The sequence below is a fragment of the Macaca mulatta genome, chromosome 1, assembly GCF_049350105.2.
Source record: "Macaca mulatta isolate MMU2019108-1 chromosome 1, T2T-MMU8v2.0, whole genome shotgun sequence".
Taxonomy (NCBI): Eukaryota; Metazoa; Chordata; class Mammalia; order Primates; family Cercopithecidae; genus Macaca; species Macaca mulatta.
This window is the reverse complement of record NC_133406.1, coordinates 25,755,585-25,775,069: the sequence shown is the minus strand read 5'-3', so window position 1 is coordinate 25,775,069 and position 19,485 is coordinate 25,755,585. Positions and strand designations below refer to the sequence as shown.

Sequence of the window (19,485 nt, the reverse complement as noted above, 5' to 3'; positions counted from 1 at the left end):
ATACTTACTTAAGTCTTCTTTAATTTTTCTTAGCAATGCTTTTTAGTTATCAGTGTACAGATATTCCATATAGTTTGTCAGGTTTATTCCCAAGAATTTTATATTTTAATGCTATTGTAAATAGTATTATTTTTAAATTTTCAATTCCTAATTCTTCTAACAGAGAAACATAATTGATTTTTGTGTATCGATTATATATCCTGCAGTGTCGCAAAACTCACTTGCTGGTTTCAGTAACCTGGTAATGGATTTTATTTGGTTTTCTACATAGATGATAATATCTGTGAATAGACAGTTTTACTTATTTATTTTCAATCTAAAGGCCTTTTATTTTTCTCCTTCCCACCCTCTTTCCCCCAACTCCCAATTAAAACATGATTGCAGTGGCTAGAATTTCCAGTACAATGTTGAATATAAGTGGTAAGAGTTGACCTCTCTTATTCTCAATCTTAGGGGAGAACATTCAGCCTTTCATCATTACAAAGGATGTTAGCAGAAGATATTTTAAAGATGCCCTTCAATAGGTTAAGGAAATTCTCTTGTATCCCTAGTTTGCTGAGATTATTTTTTAAATAAAGAATGGTTGTTCAATCTAAAAAAAAAAAAAAAAAAAAAAAGGACATGGAGATGGAGGGGTGAGCCTTCTAGGTGTCTTATTCCAGGTTGCTGGAGCTGCTGGAGCTCACAGTGATTAGCCAAGCCTCGTATCAGTTCTAAAGAAAAGGAACCATGAGCACTCCTGACCTCTTCCATGCCCCTTCTGACACCACAGCCCTTCTGAGATCTGTCTCCAAGAGGCACCTGGGATGTGAAAGAATCCCACAGAAGCCAAAGGGGTAGCATAAAATTTCCCTTCCTGGCTGAGGACAGGTTAGGGATCTGAGCAGATGACTGGATGCTGTCAATAGCCTAGAAAGAACCTGGGAAGACTAGCTCCTCTCTCTGGCCCCGTCAGCTCCCCAGCCTCAGAAGACAAGACTGGCAGGGCACAGTGGCTCACACCTGTAATCCCAGCACTTTGGGAGGTCGAGGCGGGTGGATCACCTGAGGTCAGGCATTTCAGACCAGCTTGGCCAACATGGGGAAACCCTGTCTCCACTAAAAACACAAATATTAGCACAGGCATGGTGGCAGGCACCTGTAATCCCAGCTACTTGGGAGGCTAAGGCAGGAGAATTGCTTGAACCCAGGAGGCAGAGGTTGCAGTGAGCCGAGATCACGCCACTGCACTCAAGCCTGGGTGACAGAGTGAGACTCCATCTCAAAAAGAAAAGATAAAAAAAGACCAGTCAGTCTGAGTTCTTAGCCACAGTAGGACAAAGAAAGGTTCAGCAATTAGCCACAAGCAAGAAGACAACCATCAGGTCACTTCCTTCAGTTTAGTGGTGACAGAGGAGGAGCCCTAGTGGACCAGTTGGCCCTGTGCAAAGAGCAGAAAGGCAATCCAGATAAATGTAATTTGTAGGATGACTCTGGAGGTCCTGGAGGGCCAGGAACACTGGCTGACAAGACAGGGTACTAATGGTGGTCAGGCAACAAGGAGGAGCTGACAGGGAACACAAGGGACAGTGAACATCCTACAGATCCAGGAAGAAGCTTCCAAAAGAGATGGGCAGGGACAGCCAGGTAGGAGAAGGCTTGGCTGATGAAAATGGGGAAAACAGTCATAGGCAGTTACAGGAGGCACAACCAGAAACAGGCCAGAAAACTCTGGGTCATGAAGGAGGCTGAAGCTGTGGCTTTGGGTGGACCCAAAAACCAATGTGGGCCTTGATTCCCTTGACTGAACAGTGGGATAACAATCCCTGCTTCCTTACAAGGCTGTCCATAAGAACCAGGTAAGATCATGGACACAAAAGCACTTTGTAGGTTAGATATCAGGCTGATAAGAGACCACCTGCAGTTTATGGAATCCTCCCCAGTGTCCCCAGCACAGGCTGAGTGCAAACACCAGGACTATTTAAAGGTCACTGGGCAGGCGTGCCTACTTCCTGTTGGCCGCACAGCAGGGATCTGTCTTCCCACCCCACTCTCCCCTGGCCCAACGCCAGGGGAGAACAGAAAATAAAATCAGTTTAAAAGCAAACATTTATAAATAATGAAGAAAAAAAATATAGCTGAGAACAGCAGGATTTTTCACCTCTTATGGGCTCTTGTCCAAAAAGAAATAGCAGTGTTTTCTGCTGCTGCTCTGTTCTTTCCCCATCTAGTGCCAGGAGGTCATGAAGAAAGATATGTAGGGAGAGGGAGGGAGGGATGGCAAATAAAACCCAAGAGAAAAGAGCCTTCACCTAATGTCAGAAAATACATTCCACAGTCAGGCGTAGAATCAGAACACCAAGAATGCTTAGATTCAAATTCCGAAACAGCATACACCACCAAAAAGTGCTTCTTTTCTACCTCACTCCACGGCCAGGCTCTTCAGGGGCTTGTGTAAAGCAGAGTCACTTGTTCTTAGATGCCAGAGGAGAAGCAGACTCACTCTATGCAGGACAGTGGTGATGGTTTCCACAGAGGGACAACTGGACCCCAAAACTCTGTCCCTTACTGTTGCTCCCCTGTGATCTCTGATGGGGCTGCCTTTTGCCACCTGGGAATCACTTGCACCCAAGGGTTATCTGCTGCTGCTGAACAGGTTTGTATTCATGGGAATTCAGTGGGACAACATCCAGAGAGGAAACAGGTACGTGAGGAAGATTCCATTCCGCAAGATATAGAACCCACTTCTCATCCTGTGCTACTGACATTCAGGTTCGAGAATGTATTGTTGCTTCCAAAAGTAACACTCAGATGTTCGAATCACAAGCAACACATTGCTGCAAGATAAAAGGCACATGTCTGTAAGACAGAGGTTTCGAAGATAGTTACAAAACTGTCCACCAGCTTCTGTCCATAGTGCCTTCCAAAGCTTCGCAAAACTGGCCATGAATTATGCAAGACACACGGCAAAACATTTCTTCACAGCATCCCTAGGAAAGAAAAGACACAAAGATGAGTGGGACATCGTCACCCCAAAGGCACTTTAGAGGGCACCCAAAGTGGAAGCTGCAGAGTAGAAAGCACCTAGATTGAAAGATCAGACCTACACAGCATCAAACTGCAGCTTCAACATTTATTAGTAGTACTATCCTGGGAAAGTTCCTTGTCCTGTTTGAGTTCCAAATTCCTCATCTGTAAGAGGGGATGTCCCCACTTACCCCCCAGTCTGATTATGGGAATAGTCATCATAATCAGAGAAAAAGATAATATAGACTATCAGAAACTAAGAAGTCAGTCAGGACTGCTGCACTTCAGTATCGGCCAAAATCACAGAATGCACTGAGAGCATTAAATATTAACTGGGACCTTTCTTCATTCTAAGCAGGCAGCAGAAGGGAGCCCACTATGGGTTCTGAGCACTTATTAATATGCTATATTAGCCTTATCACAGATATATACTGCTTGGAATTCAGTGTAGAGGGTGCAAGGAAGAGTTGGTCTTCAAGAAATTACTATTCTACCCAAGCAAGCACCTCCATTTCCACCACCACACCACACTGTGCAATGTGGCACTAGGCTTCTCACACCCCAGTTCTGTTCCACGTTCTCAACTGTGCTGCACTAAGGACACTGGGAGTCACATAAGGGAGGGAGAGGGGAATGGATGCATTTCCATGAGTAGACACTGCATTTAATATCAAGATGATTCCAGGGCAGCATTTCTTGAGATACACTCTGCACTGTAGTCCCAGAAGAGTCTCTGCACAAGAAGGGTTTTATGGCCACATAAGTCCCCCTCATGGCAGCTCACAATACACATAGCATATGGAAGGATCTAGCAAGCCAGGCAAAGAGGAACTTACCTAATTTTGCTTAACCTGTTTCTCAGATTACTTGATCATAGAACTCTTTTCTTCCACAGAAACACTATTTCTGTGGAACACCATGGGAAAAGCTATTCTAGGGGAACTTACAAATAGAAGGGTGGGGCCAGGCATGGTGGTTCACGCCTGTAAACCCAGCATTTTGGGAGGCCGAGGCGGGCTGATGACTTGAGGTCAGGAGTTCGAGACCAGCCTGGTCAACATGGTGAAACCCCGTCTCTACTAAAAATACAAAAAATGAGCCTGGAGTGGTGGCGTGCGCATGGAGGCTGAGGCAGGAGAATAGCTTGAACCCGGGAGGTTGGAGACTGAGGTGAGCTGAGGTCAGGTCACTGCACTCCAACCTGGGCCATAGAGTAGGACTCCATCTCAAAAAAAAAAAAAAATAGAAGGGTGGGATCTAGCTCTGTGATTCCCTCCCTACTAGAGGAGTAATTCATTTGATCAGCACATGAAACTCACTATCTCAAATAAAATTCCATCATTCTATCAATCACTTGTACATAAATTTTATACATGCCAATCCAGATCAAGTCTGAAGCTCTGATGAATGACTCCAAGCAAGTTTCACGAATGAGACCTGTGCAACTGCATTGGCCCCATACTTAGAAGGGTTCACATTGGGTTTCATGCCTTGATTTGATGATGTTGCCATCTTGAAATTCATAATCTTTTTTTTTTTTTTTTTTTTTTTGTGAGACAGAGTCTCGCTCAGTTGCCCAGGCTGGAGTGCAATTGTGTAATCTCAGCTCACTACAACCTCCGCCTCCCAGGTTCAAGAGATTCTCCTGCCTCAGCCTCCTGAGTAGCTGGGATTACAGATGCGGACCACCACGCCCGGCTAATTTTGGTATTTTTAGTAGAGACAGGATTTCACCATGTTGGTCAAGCTGGTCTTGAACTCCTGACCTCAGGTGATTCACCCGCCTCAGCCTCCCAAAGTGCTGGGATTACAGGAGTGAGCCACCGCGCTCGGCCTATGATTTTTGAACAAGAAGCTCACATTTTTATTTTGCACTGGACCCTGAAAATTATGTAGCTGGTTCAGGGACCAAGAAATATTCAAATGTTGGCAGGCTGATCAGTATCTCATTGGATCCTCAGTTATGATGGACTCTGGCTTACTTCACATAAAAATCTAGCTTCCCGGGACATCCCTGCCCATATTCTTCTCAGAAAAGCCACCAGGCCCCAAAACCAGCCAGGTCTGCATGGAGTATTTCATAACTGCTACCCTCCTAGAATTTATCAGTGAAGCCACTCAGCTACCTTTCACTTGAAAGGCTTAACTTCGCATCCAATCAATCACTCCTCAGCACTTTCAAATCACTGTCAGCAACAGTCTTGGAATTTGTTAAGACATAAGATTGCTCTTCCTCCTTCCCAAGTCATGCATAATTTTTCATTTCCTCAGTACAGCTTGTTTTTTTTTTTTTTTTTGAGACAGAGTCTTGCTCTGTCACCCAGGCTGGAGTGCAGTGGCATGATCTCGGCTCACTGCAAGCTCCACCTCCCAGGTTCACACCATTCTCCAGCCTCAGCCTCCCGAGTAGCTGGGACTACAGGCGCCCGCCACCACGCCCCGCTAATTTTTTATATTTTCAGTAGAGACGAGGTTTCACCGTGTTAGCCAGCATGGTCTCGATCTCCTGACCGCGTGATCTGCCCGTCTTGGCCTCCCAAAGTGCTGGGATTACAGGCGTGAGCCACTGCACCAAAGTCAGAGGCAAAGATCACGCGGCTAACTTTGAGAGGGTCATAACTGAAAGTGCTTAAAGAGCTTTGGAGTATTAGAATTTCAGAGCTAAAAGAGGGCTCTGGAGATGATCTAGACCAACTCAGTCTACTTATCAATGCTTTGAGGCCAGAGGGGTCAAGAGAGTTGCTCGAGGTCACACTGCTAGTTAGGAAGCCCTGGTACTGCTTACTCTCCATTTATAAACTCTTGTGAAACTTTTCCAGCAGTGGGATATTGCAAGAAGCACGAATTGAGATCCCTCCATATCTTACTCAGTGATATTAAATGACATTCACCTTTATTTAAAAAAAAAAACAAAAACAAAAAAAAAAAACCCTACTCAAAGCTACAGGTTAAAAGAGTAACAATGTGCATATATGCACTATATATAAGAGTAGAATGTTCACAGCATCGGAAATTGATGTACCTGGGTAATATCCATCATTAATTGTATAATTAGAGTGGGTGGTGTAGTGACCTTAAACTTACTTAAATGAGATGTATAGTATTTGTCTACTTGGCTCAAAAGACGTCAGTTAAGATAAATAAAATAAGATGTACTCTCTGAAAGCAGACTCTAAATTAAAATGAATGACAGAAATCGTATTTCCAAATACACAGTCTTACCTTGCAAATGGTATGAAGGAAAGGCTATACCTATAATGAAAAACAAAACAAAGGGTCAAATGAGATGAAGGGAGTAGCAGATTATCCAGCGGAATGGGCTTTTGAGCTTTAAGAGTACCTGCATCGATTTATCCAGACCCTCTCCCATCCTCAGCCTGGGGGGTGAGCATGTGCACACAAAGGCCCACGCATATACATGTATGTGTACCCAAACACACACACTATGGCTATGTACAGACAGGTAGCCACAGAAGAAGGGCAAAAGGTTCATGTGGCGATAACCCCTATGACCTCAGCCTCACTGCAGTACTGCTAGAACCTTGAGCTAGCAGCAATCGCCTAAAAGTCAGATTTCAGATACCCGGATGGCACAGAAACTCTATTCTGAAAAAGTATCAAATGAAACTCAGAATAGTTGAACCGCCCCCTTTTTTTTGAGACAGGGTCGTGCTCTGTCACCTAGGCTGCTGGAATATAGTGGCTCAATCATACCTCACTGCAGCCTTGAATTCCTAGGCTCAAGCTTAGGAGGCTCAAGCAATCCCCCTGCCTCAGCCTCCAGAATCGCTGGGACTAAGTATGTGCCACCATGCCCGGCTAATTTTTTAATTTTTTTTTTTTTTGCAAAGACCAGGTCTTGCTACACTGTCCAGGCTAGTCTCAAACTCCTGGCTTCAAGCAATCCTCCCACCTCAGCCTCCCAAAGTCTTGGCATTACAGTGTGAGCCACCCATACCTGGCACAGTTGAACTCCTAACATTTTATAAATTCTAAACAGAATTTAACTTCTACCCAATTGGGATAATTTTAAAAGAAGAGAAAAGAGAATTAAAAAGAAGAAGAAAAAAAAATGCTACCAACTACTCTGTGGGTGAAAATGTAGTATGTCCAAAGGTATCTTGGTAAATCCCAGTTAGCTCAGCCCTTTTGCTTAGAAGGGAACCATATACAAGGAAGAGGCTCCAGAACTCTATAGAACCAGGCACTGTGTGTCAGGCAGGCTGTAAGCTGGTCAGCCCTTAGAAAAGCAAACACAGTCAGAACGTGTCAGTGTTGAAGGGAATATCCCCGTTCAGCTGAACCCATGTGAATGCTGAACCTTTGAAACTGGATTCAAAATCAGTCTACAAGCAAAGCAAGGTGTGTGTATATGGGTACCAATTTCTGCCCTAGAAGAAAATCAAAATATAAACAGTCTACCACTCAAATGTGCATTTAAACACACACACACACACACACACAAACACCACCATCCTTCTCCATATCTTATACTTCCCATGTACAGAAGCTCAATTACTTATCAACACAGTAAATTCCAAAAGGCAATTTGAAACTATATTTATTCAAAAGTCCAAAATTGCTAAAGGGAGGGATGGGAGTTAAGCTTACAGTCTCAAGATTCATTTCTACCAAATAGGAGTTAAACCAATTCTTGGGAACTTTAAAATGTCCAGAATCCTGTTTTCTTTACATTGTAGCAAACATTTTTTTCAAAAATAGGTGAGTCACATCTATATTCAAACTGTTCTGGCAGATACCACCCCTTGATATACTTTGAAAGAACTACAGGAATGTCTTGGAACCTACAGATTCCACGTGTGTCACCACCCCCTCACTCTGATGTCGTATAGGCTTGAAAGGACCAAGAACCTACAGCCCCATTCATGGTTTCACAAAATGTCTCCAGCGTCCCTTTTACTATGCTTGGCTCTGGAGTTACAATTTCCTGCTCTTCAGCTGAATTACCAAAAGTCAACAGGCCTCTAAGCACATACGCAGATCTTACAGCCCACAGACACACGTTTTTCCATTTCGTCAGTGACTGTTCCTCATCTCCTGCTGACAATTCACTCTTTGTCCTTCTGTTAAATGATTCATTCTATCACAAATGTAACACTCATTATTTTTCTTACCGCTTTCCTTTTTTGTTAACCTCTATTGGACTCACAAGCCTTTTTAACATCCCTTATAATACTTTTATTGTCCTTGCACTTACCGGACATGAGTGGTTTAATAATATTTGTAGCATCTCAAAAATCAACCATTAGTTCAGCAAAAATGCCACAGCAGGCAAGCAGCCTCCTGTGACCACTCAAGACCACTAATGCCATCTATTGGCAGTGGGCTGGGTTGATGGGCATTTGCTCTGGAGCCTGACTTCACTTTCATCAATGAGAATCCTTAAATTAAAGAGTTTCTGTGTTTTCTTAATTCTCCCACCCACAATATGTGAGTTTTATCTCCTTCGGCTACATTAGTCAGTGGGCTATGTGGGAGGGGATTGTTTAAAAGGTTACTTACCACGTCAGTGCCAAAGACTGCAAAATGCAGAAGATAAGTGCAAGTCCCTTGTTATGCCACTGGAAAAATAATAATATGGTTATAGAAGAGTGTGAGACAAGGGGCAAAAGCCAAAATGGTTAAGAAAAATTAAAATATACATTTACCCAAAAGGCAGAACACAGGGTAAGTGCAAAACACAACTAAAGGGAGAAAGGAAACATTAATTAATGACAATAACATGGCAGAAAAAAAAAAAAAAAACCTCAAAACTTGTTATTCTTGACAAACGCACAACACTTATGCATCCTTCATCTCAAAGCAGTTAACCCACCTGAGCACCCATGTTTGGCAGAACAGTTAAAAATTTCCACGAAATCAAACTAGCCAATAAAGATTCACATAGCTTAAAAAGAGAAAGACGTTCTTTTACTTTCAAGTTTTCCCAGAACCTCTGCCCAGCAAACAAATCACATTTCAGGCCCACCCATTCATCCGTCCATCCATCTTTTCATTCGAATGCACTAAAGAAAGCTTAACACAAATCTATTTTAACTCCTACTGAATGCTAGTCTCTGCAGCAGAAAGCACATGCAAGGACAAAGGTTAACATGAGATATCAATCTCACAGTCAGCATGCCAGTTATTTGTTTACCTATCACCTAACACTTTCCCTAAGGCCATTCTTAGAAAGCTCTTCCTACAGGAGACTTGTCCAGGCCGTGGACATCTGAGGCTGGCCAAGGACAACTGGTGCTAGAGCAGTTAGCCATGCCTTTCCTCGCCATCCTTCTATAACAGTAACTACTCAAATATGTCCTAAACATTCTCTGTGTCCAGCATCGTGCCCAATACTCTAAAAGGACACTAAATAAATAGTAAATGTGGTCACAGCTTTTGAGAACTCACCTATTTGAATAAATGAGATTACAAAATGAAACTAAAAATAAAAGTATGTTCATCAAGTTCCAAATGTAGTAATAGTTATAAAAGTCCAGAGAGTGCAGGTCTGGGATGATTTTGACAACCACAGGGAAGAAAATAGGCCAAAAATGAGAGGCATTTGGGGTCAATGGGACAGGAAGCTATAACAAAGCTGAAGACAATGTTGTCAGAGCAGGGTACAAGGATGACAGGCCATATGGAGGCCATTCCCACTTTGGGGAGACTGACGAAAAACAGTAATAAGTCTCCAAGTCAGATAATGAGGAATAAAGAGGCCATTCTATAAGGCAGGACACCCACCCTAGAGAATGAGTCCTGTGTTTGAGTTATTCCCTCTAAGCCCTGCCTGTGTGTGGCTTCAACAGTCACCAGGAAGGTGTCTGAGCTCCCTTACTACCACCATACCACTCTGGCTAATCTGACAAGCAATGCCCTCTAGAGGTGCTTTTCAGAACTGGTAGCACCTTGACACCCACTGAAACACAAAGTAGGGGAGGAGGGGATTGCGGCATTAGGTAGAGTGTTCCCTTCTGCCACATGGTTATAGGAATAAGGTAATAAGTCAAGCTGAATGGAAAAAGAGAAGAGGTCCTTAGGTTTAAAAGGAAAAAAATCTTATACAACAGAAATAAAAACTCCCATTTGAGAAGTCCAGCTAAAAAGCAGACCTTACCAGCACCATGATAGTTGCAATCAAACGTGTAGGTTCAAACATTCGCTTCAGCTGTTTCACTGGTCCCATGAGGAAGATGGTACTAAAAGGCAAACACACCCACACAAGCTGTTCAGAACAGAACTGCACTAGGCACACTGAGTCGCCTCCCCAAGATTTCCTGTGGCAACAGTAGCTAACATTTGAAAAGCTCTTATTCTGTAGAAGGCACTGTGCTGAAGGGCCTTTTGTACATCATTCTCATTTAATCCATCACCAACCAACCCATAAAGTAGGAACAATTACCACACAGAGCCCACAGAGTTACTTTATCCAAGGCCACCCAACTAGGGAATGATAGACCCAGGTTGTAAACGCATGTGGGTTTGACTGTAGATTCATATCATACCACTAGGTTAGATAAGCCTTCTCCTTGAGAGGTGCTACCTTGCCTCCCTGACAATACCTACTCATGGAAACAAACAAGGCTCAGGAAGTTTAACGAAAAACCATACCTTACAGGCTTAGGTAGGTTATGTTAAAAAGCAGAGCATTTCATTTTCTTTCATAATCTTCAGGGAATAATTCTAATGATGATGATATCATCATGGGTTATTTGTTGAATGTTTGCTAAATGCCAGATATTACATGTATTACCTCATTTCTTCTCAACAATTTTGTGAGTTACGTATTACACTTATTTTAGAGATGAGAAAATCACACAGCTACCAAAGAGCTGGTATTTGACTCTATAGCTATTAGATTCCAAACCTCTAAAAAGACAGTCCCAGCATGCTTGGGTTTTTTGTCTGTTTGTTTGTTTGTTTTGAGATGGAGTCTTGCTCTGTCGCCAGGCTGGAGTGCAGTGATGTGATCTCGGCTCACTGCAACCTCCGCCTCCTGGGTTCAAGTGATTCTCCTGCCTCAGCCTCCAGAGTAGCTGGGACTATAGGCACACATCACCACATCCAGCTAATTTTTGTATTTTTAGTAGAGACAAGGTTTCATCATGTTGGCCAGGATGGTCTCGATCTCTTGACCTCGTGATCCACCCACCTCAGCCTCCCAAAGTGCTGGGATTATAGGGGTGAGCCACTGCGCCTGGTCCCCAGCATGCTTTCTGTATGAATGAGAGATTGCTAGCAAGAGTAATCACAAATGAAGCAGACTGTCATGTCTAACACATCAACTTGGCGTGAGCCACCACACTTGGCCAATAAGTCTTCCTCTCTTTGAAGTGCCATTAAGTTGCAAGGCTTCACTCTCAAGTGCCCCAACTAAAAGAACAGTTCTTTAACCTACACCGAATAAGAAGCAACAGTCAAGGCTGGTCCTAAAAATTAAACACAGCATATACACAAAACTATAACAGACTACAGGCAAAGACACAAACTCCCAAATGCCCTGAAAATAACAATTTGCTCCCTTTATTATTTCCCTACACAGTGCTATGAAGAATTCAGCCCATAGCAATTTGCTAAAGAGCTCTTCTGGACTAAGCAACACACCCATATATTTATGCTCAGTCTAGACTATACATTGTAACTTACACTGTCTGCCCAAAACAACCCCCCACCAAAAGTTAGTATTGGAGAAAGCTTTAGAGGCAACAAAAGACATCTCTAAGGGTCAGCATTTTACTGTCATAAGCACCAATAAATTAAGCTTTAAGCAGGTGGCCAGAATCATGCACTCAATCATTTAATTAACATCTCCCATTTCCAGCCAGACTCAGAGCTAAGTTTGGGTACAACTGGGGACAAATAAGATACATGTGCAGCCCTTATCAAGTGGCTTACAGACCTAACAAGTCAGTGTAGTAAAATGCTACCTGCACTGGCACATAAATATAGATGGAATACTGAGAGCCCAAAGGAAAAGGTCATCAATTCTGGAGAGGAGGAGGTAATCAGGAAAAGCTTCATAGAAGAGGTGGCTTTTGGGCCAGGTCTTAACAAATGAGCAAGTATCTACCAAACCAGGGCAGCTACAGATAGGGCAGCATTCCAGAAGGAGAAAACAACCTAACAAGGGCACAACGACATTTTGGGAAATGCAAGAAGTTCAGCCTGGCTGGGAAGCACACTGGGTAGGGAACGGGACAGCGGTGAAGCCAGATCTCAAAGAGGCTTAACTGTATGCATGTTGAGGAATTTGGACTTCATCTGTAGAGACAAAACAGGGAGCCACTCGCGGGGGCTAAGTAGGGTTATAAGTGAATGGCTCTACAGCTCAGTGGAAAATGGCCTGGAGAGGGGCAATGGAGGAGACAGAGAGACCCCGCAGAGGCATCTTGTTCAGGTAAGGGTGATACAGGCCAAAGCTAAGACGAGCTCAGATACCACCTTCTCTAGGAAGCCCTCCGTGACTCAGGTCGTGTCAGCTGCCCCTCCTTGAGCATCTCTTTCCATATCTTGTTATATCATGAGTTCTATGTCTGCCTGGCAGGGACCAAACTGGACTTGTCTTTGTATCCTCTGAGCCCAGCACAGAGTGTGATCAGTGCTTACCCACTGAGCACACAAGTCAGTCAGTGAAGCACAAACAGCCATGGAGACACAGAGGAAGGAGCCAGGAAGAGAGGGATACATCAAGCCCTGGTGAGCAATCATGGCGGGGAGACTTGGACCCCCAGGACTCTGAAGCCATTTACAGAGACACAAGGGAAGGGAAAAGGGGGAAAAAAGATGCCTGAGTTCAGGTTCCTGCAGGTCATTCAGGTAGAGGCTAGGCCAGGGCTCCCAGTTGGAGAGGGTGGAGTTGTTAGCACCAGTGTGATTGAAGCATCAGTGTGAAAGCTCGACCTGGAAAGTCTGTGCATTCACAACATGCAGAATGGGCTGCCCACCTCCAGGAAGCGCTCAGATGCCCTGCCCACATGAGCTGCTACTCAGGTCTGGGAAGGTCTGACACTTAATACAAACGAGTTTCCCTTATGGCCACTGGAGTGATGAGCCCTTTGAAAACCATCAACTCAATCTCTGACAGCAATAAGAATACAGCAAGCAGGAGGACTGGGTTGTAAACCCTGGAGAAATCACTGAACTGCTCTGTGCTGCAGTTCCTGAACATGTAAAATCACAATGGCAACACAGTTGCTGCTTTCTCCCAGGTGTTTCAAACTAAGAGATAAAATGTTTTCAAATAATAAGATATGAATGTGAGATAATCTAACCATTTCTCTCCAAATCCCTTACAACTACTGGAGCCTCCTCTTTCACCTCCCTCAAGGGCAACCAAAATCCATTTTCCCATTAATGATTAGCTAAGATTGGATTTTTAAAAAAGTTACCTCCCAATTGATGCGATATTACCAAAGGTATAAAACACTGCGAAGAGGTGTAATCCCTTCCTGGGCACCCACAGCAGAAGAGTACCCTAGAATTTAAAGCACAGCGTTTGCACATGAGCAACCCCTCCCACCTGGCCACACAAGCAGAGCTCACTGAGGAAGCCCTGAGGAGGCCGTTTCCCGCCCCACCTCCCTGATTCCCCTCTCCTCTCATCCATGCATTTTAGTGAAGGGCAAAAGGGGAATATATAGCAAAGACGGGTAGGAGGAAAAGACAGAGGAGGGAGGGAAACCTTACCAGCAGTGAGCAGAGAATTCCTATAGCAAAACACGCAATGAAGCCTTTTATCCTGGTCCCCCAGCTTAATGAAGATGCCTCAACAACCTAAAATTGAAAAAAAAAAAAATACATATACACACACATTTACTAAAAACAAAGCAAGCACAAAATTAAATCTAGAAAGTGTTAAGTTGTACTAGGGAAGGCAAGGAGCACAGAATCCTACACACTCAGGCGATGGGAGTCATCGAATCCAGACTTTATCAGAGCTGTAAAGTTATGATGCAGATATGAATCTCCTCTCCAGCAGCTAACAGCTGTGCCTCCCGCTGAACATCTTCAGAGGCAGAAACTCTTTGCCTTGAGCACAACTCATTTCATGAACAGGAAGGCAAGACAGCCAATCCTAGAGTAGCCCAGAGCCTTCCCACAACCCACACAGGATGAGGACCACACCTGGAAAGGCATTTCCAGGCAGGGTCCCAGGAAATAAGGAAAAGATGAGGGGACGGCACTCAAGCAGCTGCTCCACTGCTCATCCTCTCCTACATCAACTCTCACCCGCATTATTTACTCTTGGTTCAGATGTTGTACTTACAGGGTGCCAGCATCAGTCAACTCATCCAAGTGCAAGACAGATCCTGGTTAATTAATGACAGTCCTGCTCATCCTGATTCTTTGCCATCATGATTAATCCCTCCCTGGAGCAAAGTTCAGGAGAAGCCAGGAGTTCCAAAAACACTATTGAAATAGGAGAGCCTGTGAGTAGCTCCCAATGGTTCTTTTCCCATGTCAAAAATGACAACAGCCGGGCACAGTGGCTCATGCCTGTAATCCCAGCACTTTGGGGGGCCAAGGTGGGCACATCACCTGAGGTCAGGAGTTTGAGAGCAGCCTGACCAACATGGTGAAACTTTGTCTCTACTAAAAATACAAAAAATTAGCCAGGTGTGGTGGTACATGCCTGTAATCCCAGCTACTTGGGAGGCTGAGGCAGAAGAATTGCTTGAACCTGGGAGGTGGAGGTTGCAGTGAGCCGAGGTTGTACATTGTACTCCAGCCTGGGCAACAAGAATATAACTCTTGTTGTCTCGGAAAAAAATGACAACAAAGTCTCCGCACTGGTGACCCTGCTCATCTGTCCACCTGATGCAAGTGGGAACAGCTGTTCCAAGCTGGACAAAGACAGCTGCCAGTGAGAGACCAACACCACACAGGGCTCACCTTGTACGGCCAGCATGGTCTCCATCTAGCAATGCGGTCAAAGTTCCCTACCATATTTCCACCCGGCTGATGGAAGAAGGTAGATAGTGGCAGAGAGTCAAGAGTCATTAGCCTGGCAACTCCCTCAGCCTTGACTACCCCCAGCTCAGGGATCTGTTTTCAACCATGTCTCCAGAGTTCCTGTCAAACCAGAAGCTTGAAAAGAACGATGAGAGGCTTCCCTCAGGTGTGGCACGTATTGCCAAAGACTACCTTAATCTCCACTCAGGAGAAAGGTATTTAGGTCAGGTTATACATTCATACATATTGGAACTGAGCCCATGACCCTGCACAGAAGGCACAAATTAGGGATGATAACAGGTAGCAGGGGCCCAGTGTTAAGACCTGACAAATGAGTCACCTGGTTTTACGCTGAGGTAAACCTCTCCTGGAGCTGTCTGGTTTCCCAAACCCCCCTGGACTCCAAAATGAGCCATGTGATGATGCTCTGGTACCAGGCTTTAAAAGGCCCCAGACAATCTAGTCAGGCTACTTCTGACTAAAGCATTTAACCTCCCACCAGTCTCATTTGAGTGGTACCTAAAATGAGAAGGTACCACTCTTCCTACTCATGCAAGAACCAAAGAACTTACCTTGCCAAGGCGAGAAAAGAACTAGCTGCAGGTGGGAAGAAAAATTGGCCTGGCTTGTTCATAGGAAGAAGAGTGATAGTGGGATTGGCCTGGCTTGTTCACAGAAAGAAAAGCGTAGTGGGATTGGCCTGGCTTGTCTGTAGGAAGAGCGGTAGTAGGATTGTCCTGGCTTGTTCATAGGAAGAAGCATGGTAGTAGGACTGGACTGGCTTGTCTGCAGCAAGAAGAGTGGTAGTAAGATTGGACTGGATGGTTCCCTGAGCACTACATGTCATCAACAGGGATATTTTAAAAGATTCAACCTTTCTATTTTAAGAGGATAAACCATAAGGTTAAGAATGAAATCTGAATTGGCTTTGACATCTAGATTGCTAAATAACCTCAACAGAACAGTGAGATTCCAGCCCTCATAAAAATCAAAATAACTGACAATAGGAAGCAGTTCAGCCAAGAATGTGTTTCTGGTTTCTACCTTCAGAAAGGAAAGTAACACTCCATATTCAAGTCTCTCAAGCTGAATCCATCCAAATGTTACTGTTTGCCAAAATGGAAGGGGTGGGGGGCATATTTCACCACTGTATTTTTCCATTACATGTGGTTGCAAGTTCTTTTACATGCACACTCGGTCAGGGAAGGAGGAAGCTGTTGTTCCACTTCTTCTAACTGGACTCAGTGAAGGCAATACACTTCTTTTGGCCAAATTATGAAAACAAACTCATAAAATGTCTGTAAATTCATGACTGCTGGAAGCTGTGCTAGCATATTGTTTTTGGAAATTAGAGTAGCTAAAATGGTACCTGGATAGAATGTGTAGGCAATGCGCTCCCGGGCAGTCTGACTGACTGGCAGCTATTCACAAAGGTCCCTTTCACTCTGCGATGTGGAGAGAAGAGAGGCTCTTGCCAAGAAGAAGTAATACTAAGAATTGTTCAGAAAAACAGGATTGGTAGCCAGAAGGTGAGAAAGGAATACTGCTTCATTTCCACACTTTAAAATCAGATACTACTCATACCTTTCTTGTCCCCAGAATCGTTTATTAAAAAAACATAAAACCTATACTTTCAGAAAGAAGCCCATTGAAACTACAGACTTAAGGTGTACTTATGAAGATGAGGTATCCATCACAAAATTCATCATGGGCTATAATTAGATACTGCCATGCAAATTTTATAACTACCTAGGAGAGGTAGGAGAAATAGAACTAGTCATACCTTTATGGTTTGCATTAAAGGAATAAGAGTTTTAAAAAGCACTCTCTTCTAGTGACCTCTTAAAGAGATTTTAAGAGTGCCTAATTCAACTTACCACACAAAACAGCAATTTCCCCATGGAATCCTCCAGTTCTACCAGCCCCCAAACCATGAAAAATATTAGACAATTAAATCAGTACTAATATTTTAAAGGAAGCTCTGAGCTAATCAGTAAATACTAAGCTGAAACAGCCTGGAAGATGAAGTCAGTCGGCAACAAAACATTTCCCAGGAATTCAAGACTTGGGAAGTGCCATACAATGATGTTATAAACAGAATCTCACTCAGAAAGAGGAAACTGATCAAAGTATTTTAGAACAAGAACGAAGCACCTATTCTTTTTAAATTAGGTCCAACAGATGCCTCAGCATAACACATTAAAGCCCTTCTCACAGTATCCAACACAGACATTCACCATTTTAGGTTAAAAACAAGCTCAGCATTTATGTTTGCAAACTTTACTAGTCATCCACTGTTGAGGGTCAGCCCACTGCTTCGTGATGATTTTCGAGACAATAATATCTGCATCGTCCCACTGTCAACACTCCACCCCCCAAGAGTCTGCAGGGAGATAAAGTGTCTCCCTCTTAAGCACCAACTGTTCATAAAGGCTTGTTGACAGTCAATGGAAATAAAGCTTTAAATAATGAGGGTCAGCTACCTACGAGTCAGACCTTTCTTAGGCCTGGTCTGAGGTTCCACTTGAGATTCATAATAGAGACTAGAAATAAAAAAAAAAAAGAACCTGTGAAATTACTCCTGAGCCTTGACCAATTAATAAAGGCAACAAATTAAAAAGAACCCACCAACTAGTTCTGAAATGTCAAAAAGTTAAACTTCAGTGCCTCCAACATTCGATCCCATAGTTACTCCCTCAAGGTGAAGATTAAGAGGGCAAGTTTTACGTTCTGAGATGTCATGCAGAAAGTTTAAGTCCCAGTATCACACAAAACAAAACCGAATAAAATCAGCAACCACAAACGTGGGTGAAAGCAGCCTGCTGAGAAAGAAGACCTTGCTGAGAAACCAGAAGAAACACCGATTAGTTTCCAGTTAGCCATATCATCTTAACATCCTCATTTCACAGATGAGGAACAGAGGCTAAAGAATACGCCAAAGAGTGAAGAGAAACGTTATTTTGTCATCCAAAAAGGAAAACAAAAGCTAAAAGCATCCCAAATAGAAATGCAGCATTCTGTGTGGTTCTACAACATAGGACATTAGCAGCCAGGTTTCAGCACGATTAAAACTTTTCTAATAGGCCGGGCGCGGTGGCTCATGCCTGGAATTCCAGCACTTTGGGAGGCAGAGGTGGACGGATCACTTGAGGTCAGGAGTTTGAGAACAGCCTGGCCCAGATGGTGAAACCCCGTATCTAATAAAAACACAAAAATAAGCCGGGTTTGGTGGCGGGTGTCTGTAATCCCAGTTACTTGGGAGGCTGAGGTGGAAGAATCGCTTGAACCCAAGAGGCGGAGGCTGCAGTGAGCCGAGATAGCACCACTGCACTCCAGCCTGGACAACAGAGTGAGGCTCTGTCTCGGGGGGGGGGGGGGGGGAAGCTTTTCTAATAAACCAACACGCAGGCAGTCTCCTGAGGCGCTGGGTGTCTAGAGTCTAGGTGTGGGCACTGTGGACACAGAGACACAAGATGTGGTCCCTGTCCTCATGGGATGGGGGGCAGTTTCTCCCCCTCAATCACAAGGCAATGTGTACAGGGAGTGTATAGGGAGTGTCACACCCTATAACCTAAACCGGGCAGAAAACCAAGGCAGAGCTCGCGGCGCGGCCACCAGCCCCGTCGCGAGGTGGGGACCGCCACCCCAACACCTCAGCCTGGGTCTGGCGCTCCGACCCACCCAGCGAGGGCTCCTTCCGCCAGGACCTCGGGGCCCCCAGCTCTACCCGGCCCTAAAGCGCATTTCCCGGCCGGGGCCGACAGTCCGGTCGCCCGCCCTCCCACTCGCAGCTCGGGCCAGGGATTTCCTCCTGCGCCGCCCCCTGTCAGGGAGAATGGGCTGAAGGGGCGCGGGGCAGAAAAGAACGCCGCGGCCGACTGCCCCGTGCAGTGCCAGGGCTCCTCGCGGAGCCCTACAGAAGAGGAGGAGAAGGGGCAGAGCTACAGTCCAGAAACTCCAGGGAGTCCCCGCAGGCTTCGCAGGCTTCCCAGGCCCGGGCCGGGGACGTAGCGCGGGAGCGCGGCGAGAGGGGGCCGAGGGCCCCGGGCTCACTCACCTCGGACAGGCCGCTCCGGTCCTCCGTGTCCTGCCCGCTCAGCACTTTCTTCAGCTTGTCCATTGCGGCCCAGTACCCACCGGCTCCAGCCCCTCTGCAGCAGCCTGTTGCGCCTCGCGAAGTTGACGGCTCTTCCGGGTACTAGGCAGCCGCCCCGCCACCCGGGCGCCAACCGCGGCGCGCCCCGCCCAGGCACCTGCCCACCTGGGGGCGCCCGGCATGCCCCGCGCGCCCGCGCCTGCCTTCGCCCTTGTGTTTTTGTCCCGGGAGGCGGGTCGGGCCGGAGGGGCTGGGATTGAAATCACCAGGCGCTGCCAAACATTAATTGGGCGTCCGGAGCAGTTTCAAACCCGAACGGGCTGCGCTCCCTCGCCCTACTTGATCCAGTCGACAAATGCTGAGCACCTACCACGTGCAAGGCTCTGGAGAAACAAAGACGGGGAAGAAGCCTTGTGCAGACGGGAACA

General features: G+C 45.2%; 2 protein-coding genes across 4 annotated transcripts in view; both read right to left on the bottom strand.

Annotated features, from left to right (window-relative positions):
* Positions 1-2,969, bottom strand: part of TBX19 (T-box transcription factor 19) — a 70,131-nt gene extending 67,162 nt beyond the window's left edge. The window contains exon 1 of one of the 2 annotated variants that reach the window (XM_015125090.3): positions 2,292-2,969. The gene's annotated coding sequence lies outside the window, so the exon portion shown is untranslated. The remainder of the gene's footprint in view (positions 1-2,291) is intronic. The other variant, XM_077999464.1, reaches the window with a different exon arrangement.
* SFT2D2 (SFT2 domain containing 2) lies at positions 40-19,161 on the bottom strand. 2 transcript variants are annotated; one of them, NM_001265679.1, is made up of 8 exons: positions 19,019-19,101; positions 13,696-13,782; positions 13,398-13,483; positions 10,127-10,208; positions 8,676-8,711; positions 8,530-8,588; positions 6,229-6,258; positions 2,614-2,969 (listed from the first exon to the last, which is right to left on the bottom strand). In NM_001265679.1, exons 1-8 carry the CDS (start codon positions 19,079-19,081, stop codon positions 2,930-2,932), a joined length of 483 nt encoding a protein of 160 aa, NP_001252608.1. In that variant the 5' UTR covers positions 19,082-19,101; the 3' UTR covers positions 2,614-2,929. The 2 variants fall into 2 exon arrangements, with proteins under 2 accessions (XP_077806626.1, NP_001252608.1); XM_077950500.1 differs by lacking the exon at positions 8,676-8,711 and having other exon boundaries at positions 40-2,969; positions 19,019-19,161.
* Positions 19,162-19,485: the final 324 nt, after the last annotated feature.

Bases quoted from the DNA above. Each gene is read 5' to 3' on its own strand.
- SFT2D2 (NM_001265679.1), bottom strand. From the start codon at position 19,081: ATGGACAAGCTGAAGAAAGTGCTGAGCGGGCAGGACACGGAGGACCGG. The intron at 13,783-19,018 runs GTGAGTGAGCCC...TTTCAATTTTAG, and splicing joins ACCGGAGCGGCCTGTCCGAG to GTTGTTGAGGCATCTTCATT. The intron at 2,970-6,228 runs GTAAGACTGTGT...TTTCTTTCCTAG, and splicing joins TCCTTCATACCATTTGCAAG to GGATGCTGTGAAGAAATGTT.